The sequence below is a fragment of the Anolis sagrei genome, chromosome 5 (genome assembly GCF_037176765.1).
Source record: "Anolis sagrei isolate rAnoSag1 chromosome 5, rAnoSag1.mat, whole genome shotgun sequence".
Classification (NCBI taxonomy): Eukaryota; Metazoa; Chordata; class Lepidosauria; order Squamata; family Dactyloidae; genus Anolis; species Anolis sagrei.
The window spans coordinates 179,734,000-179,748,827 of NC_090025.1; the positions used below are offsets into that span (position 1 = coordinate 179,734,000).

Sequence of the window (14,828 nt, forward strand, 5' to 3'; positions counted from 1 at the left end):
GACAGATTAGAGAGATGGGCCAAAACTAACAAAATGAAGTTCAACAGTGACAAATGCAAGATACTCCACTTTGGCAGAAAAAACGAAATGCAAAGATACAGAATGGGTGACGCCTGGCTCGAGAGCAGTACGTGTGAAAAAGATCTTGGAGTCCTCGTGGACAACAAGTTAAACATGAGCCAACAATGTGACGTGGCGGCAAAAAAAGCCAATGGGATTTTGGCCTGCATCAAGAGGAGCATAGTGTCTAGATCTAAGGAAGTAATGCTACCCCTCTATTCTGCTTTGGTTAGACCACACCTGGAATATTGTGTCCAATTCTGGGCGCCACAATTCAAGAGAGATATTGACAAGCTGGAATGTGTCCAGAGAAGGGCGACTAAAATGATCAAGGGTCTGGAGAACAAGCCCTATGAGGAGCGGCTTAGGGAACTGGGCATGTTTAGCCTGAAGAAGAGAAGGCTGAGAGGAGATATGATAGCCATGTATAAATATGTGAGAGGAAGCCACAGGGAGGAGGGAGCAAGCTTGTTTTCTGCTTCCTTGGAGACTAGGACGCGGAACAATGGCTTCAAACTACAAGAGAGGAGATTCCATCTGAACATGAGGAAGAACTTCCTGACTGTGAGAGCCGTTCAGCAGTGGAACTCTCTGCCCCGGAGTGTGGTGGAGGCTCCTTCTTTGGAAGCTTTTAAACAGAGGCTGGATGGCCATCTGTCAGGGGTGATTTGAATGCAATATTCCTGCTTCTTGGCAGGGGGTTGGACTGGATGGCCCATGAGGTCTCTTCCAACTCTTTGATTCTATGATTCTATGATTCTATGATTCTATATCCCAAATTCTATATTTTAACTGGAAAAGTTGGGGGTCATCTTATGCGCCTAGTCGCCTTATACGCAGAAAAATACGGTAGTTTACAGAATTGGACTGTAGTAGTCTTTTGTTTGTTTTGTTAATTAAGCCATAGCAGTTCCCTTGAAGTTAAATCAAAAGCAGATTTGAGATTGATTAAGGCAATGAAACGTATATACTTCTCAGCAACATGGGCTGAAACAGCAATGACTTAAAACCTAATAGCCAGCTTTAAATCTAGTCTCTCACCAATAATTCTGTTTTCCATCCATCTGCTTTGTTTCTTTAACATGACATAATCAAGACTCCAAGAAACAATTTGAATTTAAAAGTGTTAGCTGCCATTTATTAGCAGAAAGTTGGGGTATAAATAAATACATAAAATAACAGTAAAGGTCAGTTTTTTCTTAAATGATAGAGAATGAGTAAGTGGCCCTCTGTGTGTTGTTGGTGTAAATACAACCTAAGCTGAAATAGGAGGAACATACAAAAAAGGCAGAAGAAATAAACAACTTGGTCTTGATAAAAACAATTTTGTAGTTAAACAACTGCAAGAGGTGGGGATTACAGAAAATGAATCTAAGATTTATCTGTATTCTAAGTACATGCTTTATCGCTATATCCTATAGTCCCTCCATTGCTACTGGGTAACATAACATAAAAACCTGTCTTTTTGTATGTTAGGTTAGAGTGTTGAGGGCAGAGAGACATAACAAAACTACATATTATATTAACTTCTGCACAGAGAAGTACATATAGAACAGTCTTGCACTCTGAGCTTCCTTTGGTAGTCACATGCCTTCTCATTATTGGAGAATATAACCTTTCAGAGCAGAGCCAAAAACTCTTTAGAGCAGAAACTCCTCTTGTAGTTTACAATCAAATATAATTATGCTAGGCAGTGGTTACAGTTGTTACACTGAATAACCTGCAAAACACCTCTAAAACTCTCCAATCTGTCAGGAAAACAGAAATTTCCAGTGAATAAAAACAACAGAGTTTTAGAAGTGTTTTTTATTTCAGTGCCCAACTAATAGTCTCCCATAAAACAACTTTTTACATATCATGCAGTCAAGAGACAAAAATGATGTAGACTTTGATGGAAATAACATATTTGATTTACTCATGACCTTCATGTGTTCAGCATACACAGGAAGAGAAACTTCTTAGCCCAGTTTCAAATATCTTTGAGATGGTTCCTTGTGCCAACCAGTTAGGGCAGCGCTCTTGTAACAAAACAGCTATCAACAGGTCACATAGTCAAAAGGAGAGAGAGATGTGTCCAATTCTGGGCACCACAATTGAAGGGAGATATTGAAAAGCTGGAATGTGTTCAGAGGAAGGCAACTAAAATGATCAAGGGTCTGGAGAACAAGGCCTATGAGGAGCGGCTTAAAGAGCTGGGCATGTTTAGCCTAAAGAAGAGAAGGCTGAGAGTAGACATGATAGCCAGGATAGCCATGTATAAATATGTGAGGGGAAGTCATAGGGAGAAGGGAGCAAGCTTGTTTTCTGCTGCCCTGGAGACTAGGACACGGAGCAATGGCTTCAAACTACAAGAAAGAAGATTCCATCTGAACATTAGGAAGAACTTCCTGACTGTGAGAACTGTTCAGCATTGGAACTCTCGGAGTGTGGTGAAGGCTCCTTCTTTGGAGGCTTTTAAACAGGGGCTGGATGGCCATCTCTCGGGGGTGCTTTGAAAGCAATTTTCCTGCTTTTTGGCAGGGGGTTGGACTGGATGGCCCACGAGGTCTCTTCCAACTCTATGATTCTATGAGATGAGAGCATGTGGTCTGCAGCCCCTTTTATAACTGCTCAGAAATCACAGAGTAAAGCAAGCTGCACACCAGAACATACACACAGGAAATGTAAGCAACAAGAACATAGGCAGATTGCTAGAGAAGGCTTGGTGAAGATTGTCATTTTCAACAGCCCTTCCCAACTGATCAAGTTGATCACTAGTCCCATCTTGACATGTAGTTCTTCAAAACTGTCTCTCGGAAGAGGCTTTGTCAAAATATTCACCACTATTTCCTTGGTTGGGCAATAGGTCACCTCTCCTCTTCCATGAGTTTGTGTACATTGTGGTACTTGATCCTGATATGCTTTGTCCGTAACATCATCTTCTTGCTTTCACTGAATTTCATACAGCTCTGATTATCTTCACAAGCTTCAATTGGTTTTTGTTCATCAATTCCAAAATCAGTCAGTAGCTGGTCAATCCATATCAACTCTTTTGTTACACGTGATGCTACAATATAGTCTGCTTCTGCAGTAGATTGAACCACTATTTCTTGCTTCAGACTTGCCCACAAAATAGGTCAATTTCCATATAAAAACAGGAAATCACTGACAGATTTGGAGCCACTTTCATCATTTGCCCAATCTGTACCAGTTTAGCAAATCAAATTTGGATCCCTATTTGCTGGTAGTCTTACTTGTAAATCCATATCTGGCAACTCATTTTAATGCAGTCCAATCCTTTTCAGTAGGAGTGTGATGATATGTCAGGTCTAGTATTTGTTGCTAGGTATAGAAGTTTTCCTGTTCCTGTCCTGTAAATATCATTTTTGGTTAAAAATATTGTTTCCTTCATCATTTTAAAAATAATTTGTATTCATTGGTGTTGCTACAGGTTTAGCATCTTGAAATCTAAGTGTTTCTAAAAGATCAATAATATTTTGTTTTTGATTTAACATGAAAGATCCATCTTGTTCTCTCTGAATTTGTATTCCAAGGTAATGTGAAACTTTTCCTTGTTCTTTCAATTCAACTTGTTTACGCAGAGGATGTACAAGTTCTGTGTAATCATCATGTGACTGCCTTACAATAATGAAATCATCAACATAAGTCAAGATATAGGTTAAACATCCATTTTTGCTTCTTGTATATAAGCACTTATCTTCTTCTCCTTGTTTAAAATTTAATTGTTTGAATATTGAATTGAGTTTGTCATTCCAAGCTTTGGCAGTTTGTTTGAGCACATATAGTCCTTTTTAAAGTTTGCAGACAAGATGAGGTTGCTTCCTGTCTATAAAACCTGGTGGTTGTTTCATGTATATCTCTTCAGTTATCACTCCATATAGGAATGCTGTCTTTACATCTAGATGACAACTTCCATTTTCTTAGAAGCGGCTTGTGTGTGTTTGGGTTGCCAGTGAAGAACAGCCATAAGCATTTCAGAAAGAGATAAACAGATAAAAATAAATAAATAAAACATTCCACTTGTAATTATTCTTTTTAAAGCTCAGTTCATATTAGCACCTTTTTAATGGAAGGTAGAGGTATGCATCAAATAAATACATAAAACTTTTATATATAGTATTGCCCATATTTACTCAAGTGTAGTGTACCATCAAATGTAATGTGCTTTTCAGTTTTGAGGGTTGCATTATAAAAAGATTTGCCACTGAATGTAATGCAAAGTCTTTTGGCACCTCTTGCTTATTGGTTTTTCAACTACCTGTCTTACAGAGGGAGGCAGTGGACAGGCCAACAGAGGGGAAATCAAGCCCCTTTGTCCCCATTTTGAAGGTTTTGTGAATGAGGCCATTGAATCTAATGTGCACCTCATTTTTGACAATTATTTTAGCCAAAAGAGGTGCATATTAGATGAGTAAAACCAGAAATTAAATATTCACCAACATACCATCAGAATGGGATGGTATTTGATATTTTATTTCAGTATTTTTCTATGAGCAATTAAATCACAGTTCATTCTACCAATATTTGATAGGTGGCTTACAAAGAATTAAAACATATGATTCCAGTTTTGACCGGTTAGAGTGTACACCAAGAAAACTCATATACTCAGAGCATGATACTTCCAGAACTCTTATCAATACTATCTGTCTTTATTATAAGCCATCAAATAACCTCAATACAAATGTAAATAATAGGTGAAACTAGAGGTGCAAAATTTCAAACTGGGGAGAGGTTGCATTTTTTAAAAATTTTAAAAAAATAGATAATACAATGGTAGCATCCTTTACAGATTGAAAGTCTCATTGTTAATTTAGGAACATAAAACTCATTATAGTAGATCATGGTTACACATAAAATTATCATGTTTGGTACATTGAAAGTATAGCTTATTCCAAAAACAGAAAAATTGCATATGTTACACATATAATGTGTATATATATTATTGATTTGAGTTTGAAAGGCTAAGGAAAAGTGTATGTGCATAAAATGTTCACCATTAAGTGTGCACGATCCCAGGACATACCAGTTGACATATTAGCCAGTCTTGACCTTGTGCTGATTTAAGAAAGCCTTAAATCATCAGGGTTGTTTACACAATTGAATTGAATTGAGGTCTGCCAACAATGAAATTGATTCCAGAGCTAAACATTTATGAGCCCTAGGATTGATGTGCCTAGGTATATAGGCAGAGGGGTCAGATAAGCCAGAGACAGGCATGGGTCCTCAAAATATAGCTTGATGTCCACATTTCAACATTGTTTTAATTGGATTTTATTATTTCTTCATAATTATCAATAACTATCAAATTATTACTAAGTCTTGAGCTCACCCTGAAACTCCAGACCTATTCCCTTTGAATGAGTGGTATTTTTTCCATCATGGTCCACTGGATCTCTTGCAGATGGCAGAATTTAATGTGCTTACTGCCACAGATCTTTAACATGGTTCCCAAGTTTTTCAGTATAGACTTTGTAAATAGGTTCCATTTGAAGCTTTCCATGCTATTAACTAGTCTTGCTTGACATCACATTTGAAGTTCAGTTGCATGGAATATGAAAGGAGTGATCTCCAGAGAATGCTTTGGCTATATCACTGCTGAAACAAACCTAGGCTTCTTGATAGGAGATCTCAACAGGCAAAGAAACCGAGAGCAAACTGACAGATATTCAGTGAACAGTTAAAGTGCCCTGCTCTTTTTGCACAAATGAGATTCCACATCAGTCACCTTCTGCATATTTATGACCAGTATTTCTATTAACTAAGATCATGGGTTGATTTACTCTCTTTTCCACTTACTGGGAAAAGGCACTATATTGCAATAGTGGTTCAAAATATATTTTTTGAAAAAAATTATTCAGCCTCCTGTCCTCCTGCCTTAATATATTCCAGGATATTGTGTGTCTTAAGAAAATTCCTACTAGAATGTTGTGAATAATCTCTTGGGGTTTCAGCAGAATAATAATAGCATAATCATATATTTAACATGAAACCAAAGAACTATCATTGGGTGGATTTTTTGTTGCACTTTAAATGTTTTGGTTGCAAAAACAAACATCAATCAATTAGTTCTTAGATAGTCCTCTCTTATTCTCCTGGGATAATACATTTTCTGGTGGGAAACTGCATCCTCCTTCCTCAACGAAGTTTTCTTACCCAAGACATAGATGTAACAACAAGCGTTGCATGAGCCTAGAAAACAGTTTCCAGGCAAGAGTCTAGTTTATTTTCAATCAGTATTAGTGACTGTCGATATCCATTTCCCACCTATAAACTAAAAATAAAAGAAGTCTCCCAGAAAGATTGGGTTTTTAAAGAAGGATTTCCTTGCAGATATTGCACAAAATTAGTAAAGTATTACTGCTACTACCTTGCCATATTATTCATTTGATTTGAACTGACTACCGAAACAATACTTTTTAAAATGAAGGATTTCCATAGAGATAGAGCACAACACTCGCACATATTTCTAAAATTACACAATCGCATTTTTGTCATGAATGAATTATCTTTTTTAAAATTCGTACCCTTCCTTTCTCTTACAGTCACATTAATGGTAAATATGAGAAATAATTTTAAAATTAGTTCATATTAAGACTCGTTTGAAATATTAGGTGGAGAGTTGAATAAAATAACAATATTGTTGATTTTCCAGTTTTTAATCAAAACCTACTAAATAGAGAAAATTTTAATGCTTTTGATCTTTATGAGCTATGGTTATGCCCCAAAGACTGACAGGCTATACAATGGTAATGAACCTCTGAAGATAAAAAATGGGAAATGCAACAAAAACGGGCCTATTCTGTAACTGCAGTAAAAACAAATAGTAATTCCATGGAGGTTCAAAGAGCAAATAGAAACAGATACTTATGATCCCCTATAAATTGCAAACTGTTCCTAATCTAGTACATTTTATTCCTGCTACAGTTTTAATTATTACCATTGGGTTACAGTAATGTACATGTGGTACTGCTCCTACTCCTTCATATACATCTTTTTGTACTGTTTTAACTGTTACTTGCTGTAAGCCGCCCCGAGTCCCTTCCGGGAGAGGGGCCTGGATATAAATAAAACACTATTATTATTGTATTGTCGAAGGCTTTCATGGCTGGAATCACTCAGTTCTTAAGAACTGAACTATTATTATTATTATTATTATTATTGATATTAAATTCTGAAATTTTGGGGAAGTATAACAGCCTGTTGTTCATGAAAATCAGTTTTGACTACATGCCCCTGACATCATGTCTAATTGACTATTGTAGCAATAGTAGCAATGTTTCAGAAAGCTTGTTATGAGTTTTGTATAGACTGAAAAGATATAAAATCATAAAAATTTGTCTCACAACAGTCCATGGTGCAACACAAGTTGTCTATGTTCTACAAACAATTACCACTCTACAGTACCATCTCAAGGTTATAGAAATTTAAAGCCTGCATACAGCTAAAACAGATGTGACATTTGTCATGTGGTTTGACATTGTATGGCTGATATTTTTAAACATGTAGCCAATACTATTGGAGAAATTTCACCCATTGTGAATACTAAGTATGGGGGCAATTCTCCATAAAGAGCAAAGAGTTAAAGCCCACCCTGAGCTATTTGGAATTTGGGGGGTTGGGGGGGGGTTTAAGGCTATGCAATGTAAGCCATGCAACATGTGTTACATTTAATGCTACCATTAAAAGTCAAGACAAGTGGAAGGTAAACATGTTTATGGTTTAGCTCTGATAATATGAACAGCCACTTTGATTTTACTGAAACAGAAATGATCTACAATATATTGTTGAATTTTTTCATTTACTTTAATGAACTTTCAAGCTCTGATTTGTTCAGATGTCCTGAAAACATAATGGATGGGGTTTTTAAAATCCAATATATGTTTTATGCACATTATTACTCAAAATAACTGTACCTTTTTGATTTACATTTTTCCTTCCTCAGAGTGTAAATCTCTAATCACAGTTTTATTCTAGGTCCATTCGATTTCAAGAGATGCTGGAGATCACCATGATACTAATTTTAATGTTTTACTCTGAAACGTGTAGGCCAGAAAGTGACTGATATTTCACACTACTGAATTTCTGTACTTTGTCATCCTTTCCCAGTATACTAGCCCCATCAGTGGTATAACAAATTAAAAGGTTTTAGTGTATGGTTTTAGTGTCCAGTTTCCCAAAAAGCCTCTGTTCCACAGTGTGCATGAAAATTTCCCTTGTGAAACTCAAAAATGTATTTTATTACCTTCCAGTTCCACACTGTGCTCCCTTTTTCCTTCCTCCACAAGGCAGTTCCTCTAAATTTCATTTAGCCCAAAATATTTTCAGTCCTGAGTGCTTTAGTTGGAGTGCATAGCAGTGTTCCGGAGAGCACCACAGTAGTGTCTTGTCCATTTGTTATAACCAGCTTTTTCAAAGATTCCTAAACCTGGTCTGCCCATAGTCATTAGTAGAATCAATTGTTCCTCCCTTCTGCATTTTTCTTCCATCAAGTTTTCTGGGAACTTGGATTTTCATTTTACCCATGACCTGCACTTCCCTGAGCTAAGAATAGCAAATACTGTGCCACTTGGGTTCAGTGTTTTCAAAACAGGCCACAGCTGGAGAAATAGGAAAATCAAACTAGTTCAGACTCATAAACAACTAGAAGTCTGGAAGTGTGCATTACCTCTTCATATTAAAAGAAAAAGGTGAGGAATATTTGGGACATGCAAACGTCTTAAAAATAATTTGTAATCATACATTTTCAGACCCTTTTTAAAAGGGAGGCAAATCAAGTCTCAAAGTGCATAGGAATTATTATAAATTTTTAGTTTACAGGCTCCCTGAATTAGCATATTTTTAATTTGCCTCAAATAATTGAGGAAGCACCTAGTACGGCAATGGATGGATTAAAATAGACATGCATTATAGAAAATAACAATTTCTGTTTGAAGGACAGCAATCCTGATTACAGTGAGGTGCAGGCCACTATAAACCTGCTAGAATTTTTGAAAATGTGTTGATGGTTGAGAATTGTGTCCTTTTTCATCATTTCATTACAAGATTCTTTCCCTGGTCTGCCCTGCTATATCTCCAGCATATTCCATAAACAATTGATATTATATTTTCTTTTCATTGAATCTGAGCAGAGTATTTATCCATTACCATAAGATTGTTTCCTCATACTAAGTCCCCAGGATAATAAGGAATGCTAGAGTCAGTGCTTTTTTATTTCAGAGCTACATATACACATTAAGACAGAAATAGGCAATATGGCTCAAGGGCCGCCCCTGGACCCCAACACTGTTTTTATGACTTTCAGGGCCCCCAGGAATCAATAATTGCACCAAAATGACTCCAAATATACTCTAAGTACTATGATGGAATTTGCCACCATGTTTGGAGGCAAAACATTATCTGCATCCCCATCCTCCAAAAGAAAAAAAAATCCCCTCCTAGATACCTCAGTTTACACCACTGCCTGGCAATTTAGGCTTTTTGGAAACAAAAGGCTTTTGAAACAGGAAGTGACTACTGCTCACTTCCTGCTGCTAAAAGGGCAATTCATCAGCCTGAAATGACCCAGGAAGGTCCCAAAACATGATGAAAATGTCCCTCATGCCCCCTAGAAGGTGTAAGGGAGCAAAAATGTGGAGGGATTAATTTTTGTTTTTGCAAGAGACAGTACTGTGGACAAGTGCAGCCCTTCAAGATGTCCTGGGCACTAATGTGGCTTTGTATCTTTGAACTAAGGAATGATCTGTTTCCCATATTTTCTGCTCACTCTGAAATCCTGAGCTTACATGTCTATCTAGAATGCATTCAGACTGGTAATGCTCACAGAATGAGCAAGGGAAGATTAAGATCAAGAAAGGAGTCTTTCAAATCATTCAGACCCAGAGAACCATTCCATTCTACATCTTGCACTTATATCAGGCAGTCCTTATATAAATACCTGATCCCTTTGGTTTCAGTGGGATTGCTTTTCTGAGTAATACCAGCATGTGTGGCTATATCGAAAATCCTAATCATAGCTACTCATAAGACCCCTGGAGGATACCAGGGCAATAATTCTAATGCCAATTTTGAACTGTTTTTGTCTGTCTAACATTCCTTTTTAATCCCCATCCTGCCTGCCCCTTCCTTATGTAGGGTTACTTTAGTGATCCTTGGAATGTTTTTGACTTCCTCATCGTAATTGGCAGCATTATAGACGTCATTCTCAGTGAAACTAATGTGAGTATTACTCTACCCTCCCTAGGATGCCACCAAATCCTTCTTCTCTTCTTCCTTCTTCTGTTTCCTTTTTTTCCTTTATGTTTTCTTCCCTCTAGTCATGCCTTTATTGAACTTGCCGTCGTCCTTCTCTCATAGGGAAAAAAGGAGGAGGTTGAAATCCTCCTCTTTTTTTCACTTGTCACAGCTGTGACTGGTGAAAGTGCACAGAGCTTGGGGTGTGTGTGCTTTTTTTCCTCCAAAAACCAGACATGTTTGAGTGCAACATTCTAACTAACAAGGTTTTTGTTGATACCCTCCGTCATGTTTCAGAGGTATGAGCAGCCAGTACTGTAGAGTGGTAAGAGCCTCTTTAATATGCCCACGTAACCTCTTTCTTTTCTTATTTTTTTCTCTTCTCTCCCTCTTTCATGGTTTGTTTCTTTATTTAATTTTTCTTTATTTATATATATATACTTTTTTTCTTGCTTTCTCTCTTCCTCTTTATTTCTTTCTTTCTCTTTTTCCTCGGCTTCTCTGCCACATGCAGCACTATTTCTGTGATGCATGGAATACATTTGACGCCTTGATTGTTGTGGGTAGCATTGTTGATATAGCAATCACCGAGGTGAACGTAAGTAGCTGGCGTCTGTCCATGAATGTGCCTGCTTTTAACATCCATTTGTCTTTTCCAGTTTTTTTAATCTCTTCTTTTTTATTCTCTTCCCTTCTTTCTCCTTCCCTTTTTATTTAAAGATTTTTTTAAGGATTGCTTTTTTGTTGTTCTGAATATGTTTGTTTGCTTGTTTCTTTAACTTTTGGAAAAACTTTGAGGACTTTCTGACTGTTGCATCATTTTCTTTCCCTCATAACCAGCCTGGCATGAGTAAAACTGTATAGTAGGAAAACTAATGAAAACTATGTGGAGTGAATGCACAAAGAGCAGGTTTGTGTCCTAGGAAGTTGCAAAAGTAAACCACATTTCAACTTTTGGTTCCTCAAACTTGTGTTAAACTTCCCAGGGCACTGAGCTACTTGTCACTTCACAGAGATCTGTAGGACAACTCTTTCGAGGTGGAACAGAGAGAACCAAGTGTGGAAAGCTTTCTGTTAGGCCTCCATATCTCCAACTTCAAATAATGATCCCAAAAACTTCAATTGTTCTACAATACAATTTTTATAAACCTGCAGAATTATAAAGCTGTCTTCCATTAAGGAAAAGTTACATTGGGGGAAAGTATGAAGGGAAGAATTCTCCTTCCAAAAAGAACTGAGAGCATTATACCCATCCATTTCTGGCTTAGGACACATTTTGGTATGACAAAATCTGCCAGCATGGCTTGCTGATTGTTTATATATATAGCATTGGTTTCAGACATGAATGATATACATAGAAGGAAGCCTGCAATGAAGAGCCTATTTTTTTTTAAAGTTCATCATTACAGAAACAAGGAAGGGAATGTCCTGTAGATGTTATGAGATCCAAGCTCTCATAATTTCTCACCATTAATCATAATGTCTGGAGCTGATGGGAACTGGCGACCAATAACATCTGGAAGGCCACCCTTCTTTACAGAAACATAATGGAGCAGATCAAGAATAAGGAATTATTATTATTGTTTTCGAAGTCATGCTCTACAGTTAGACATACAGTAAATATTCTGTACTTCAGGGACAATTTTCACAGAAAAAGAATATGTCATCTACAAAATGCAATAATCTTATTAAATAAGTATTGAGGTTACCAACTCAATATTTTAGATTAGGTAATTCAGAGGTAAACATTAGTGCATGTCCCACCTTTCATATGCATATACCAATCACTGGCTGGCATGGTTAGCTTGCATCATATTGTTTGAAGAATGAGACCTTTTTGTCTTCTTCTGTTCACCTGAGGCTTAATTCACTAATCAGAAATATAAGCCAGTGACTCAGCTTGTATATGTATAAAACCCCTCACTAATCATTATAACAGTACACAAATTAGCTTTATGCAAAAGGATTCCATACAGTAGCATATAATATAAATAGATGCAATTAAATATATTAAACAAAGGAAAATGTCTTTTAACATTGTTATTTTTGAAGCACACCTCCTAGGACTTCATCACACAATACATTTTCAACATCCTAGGACGCGGTGGCCCCATGTTGCACATCAGACAATGCAGGCTCACTTCCGGTGGTGCATCGAGGTTTAACCGGGATGCAAATGTCTTATGACACTGCACCAGCAACATGCATCATGGGGAAGCATCGCTGCCGACAAGGCAGAGTGCTGAGATCACCCCACTGCCCTGCCAATTCACCACAGAGGCTGGTGAATTGGCACAGGGGACCTCAGCAATGTGATGAGGTCCTAGTAAATAAGTAGAACTTAAACATGGAATTAGAAAATATATTTGGCAAACTCACTGACCTGATATCTAGTCCAGGTAAAATACTAACCTGGAAAAGATATCCAGATATCTTTTAACATTTTTAACAGAAAACACAACACTGGCAGTGATGTTTTAATCTGTATTCACAAAAGCAGTACATAAATACTGAGAATTGAATTAATTACATTAAATTAACAAGGCTGGAATAGAGCAGATTTAAGTTTTGCAGTTATTAGTATTACTAAAATTTAGCCAGAGCTGTCTTCCTTCCCTATATAGAGAGCTTCCAAAATTGGATTGCTGACATTGATGATGGTTCCATTAATCCCCTCTAAAGATTACCTTCCTACTATACAGACTCTACAGAATTCTGCACATGTCTTTTTATTACCTGGCATGTTTTAATTTTATATTTTGATCCTTGCTATTATAATTCCTAACATTTGTTATTAAGAAGTTATTTATTTTGATTTGATTTGATTTGATTTTCCTTTTTGTTTTTATTTGCACAATATCTGATGCACTGATAATTTACATCAGTTAAGGATGGAGTTTATTCCAAACTGTTTGAAATCCTATTGCACATATTCCTGTTGAATATGAGAATGAACTTTACTGTACATCAGTTTGTCCCATCAAAATATTTTTGCTGCTTGAAGCTTTTGGTATGAAACAATCCCCTACTAATCCTCAGCAGACGAGCACTAATTTGCTATGGAGCAAATTGCAAAGTTTTCCTCTTCCTAAGCAATGCAAAATTATTTGATGAGCAACTTTCTTTACGCTCCACGCCATAGAAGATGTATTGCTTTGCTCACTGTTGGTGAGCCGTGTCAAATCTGCCTTTCATGCCTATATACTGTGTCATTCTGGACCATGTGACCTGGAATTGTGATAGATAGAGGGTGAAGAGGAGAAAAATTATTCATAACCTCCAGATTACAGTAGTCTCTGATTTCATACCAAATTCAAGTATCATGTGGGTAGCAGCTCTGAAGCAATAGGGCTAATTAGTTTTTTGTAGAAACTGAAAATATGCTGTATTAAAATGGTAGCTTTCTTTTTTGCTCTATATTGAAAGTGAACCTTTCTTGGCTTGAGTTACTATGTCATGAAAGGTGATGGATGCACTGAATAGGAACACTCTGTGAAGTCCACCTGGGACTTTGCCAAACAGGACGGATTTCACTGGGAAGCATTTAATTGGCATTCAAGCAAAAAGGAAGAATAGAAAGTACAAAGATACCTTGTTAAGGAATGTGTATGTGTGTGAGAGGAAGGGAAGAAGAGGTGTGTGCCTGGACATCTTTTTTCATTTAACCGAAAACAGAATGAGAGTACTTAAAATCTCCCAAAAATGCAGGAACATGTCTATAGTTCTACCCTTCAGTAGCAATCCTTATTTGTGTAACTTTTGTAGGAAATTGAATTCAATTGCTATAACACTAAGTATGAAAACAAGAGATGATAAATACAAAGGAACACTTTATAGTTTCCAGTAATAGTTCATTCCCTCACTGTTGTTCCCATCAACTTCCCATACTGTCTGGAAGCTGTTTGTTCCATCAATATTTTGTTGTAAACAAAATAGATATTTAATTACAACCTTTGACACTTCAGCTTTAATTTGAGAAATATAATAACTACCCATGTATGTGCGGGACCAGTATCCATGGTTCCATTTATCCACATCTGATAAATATGTCCTTTTATGCTTTATCTCCTGTGCAACTCTTGTGTTATTCTTGGGCCAGAAGTCCTTCATTTTTATAGTGATTACTACTATCCCAAGTTTTGTGTATCTATGCCAAGTCCAGAAATGTGGCTACAGGGGCCATACTCTAATCCTAAATGCTGAAAATAGTTTGATGATCTATTTATCATTCTTTACAACTGAATGCTGTAATACATAAAAGATTCTTGAGGAACTAGATATTCATATGTGCAAAAACAAAACAGATTTAAAAATCCTTAGAACTTTAACACATAAACCTGTCTTATCACAATCACATTCTTTAAGCCAACAGAAACACACTGTTACTCAAATGATCCCTTTGACTCCATGGTGTAATTGTATGATGCTGGCACTTTATTAATGCAAATTCCCATAATCAGTTTTCAACCAGTCTTGCTTTCTACTCTTGTTTGCCTTACACAATGTGTGCATACAGATTTTTTCCCTGCTATTTGGTC

At 36.8% G+C, this 14,828-nt stretch overlaps 1 protein-coding gene across 15 annotated transcripts in view; it reads left to right on the forward strand.

Moving 5' to 3' along the window:
• Positions 1–14,828, forward strand: part of CACNA1C (calcium voltage-gated channel subunit alpha1 C) — a 527,762-nt gene that overhangs the window by 453,961 nt on the left and 58,973 nt on the right. For 6 of the 15 annotated variants that reach the window (XM_060776701.2, XM_067469287.1, XM_067469275.1 and 3 more), the window contains 2 exons: positions 10,192–10,275; positions 10,805–10,888. The exons of 1 other annotated variant lie outside the window; for it this stretch is intronic. In XM_060776701.2, the coding sequence (XP_060632684.2) occupies positions 10,192–10,275; positions 10,805–10,888 (168 nt within the window). The remainder of the gene's footprint in view (positions 1–10,191; positions 10,276–10,804; positions 10,889–14,828) is intronic. 8 more of the 15 variants (XM_067469279.1, XM_067469283.1, XM_067469278.1 and 5 more) reach the window with 2 other exon arrangements.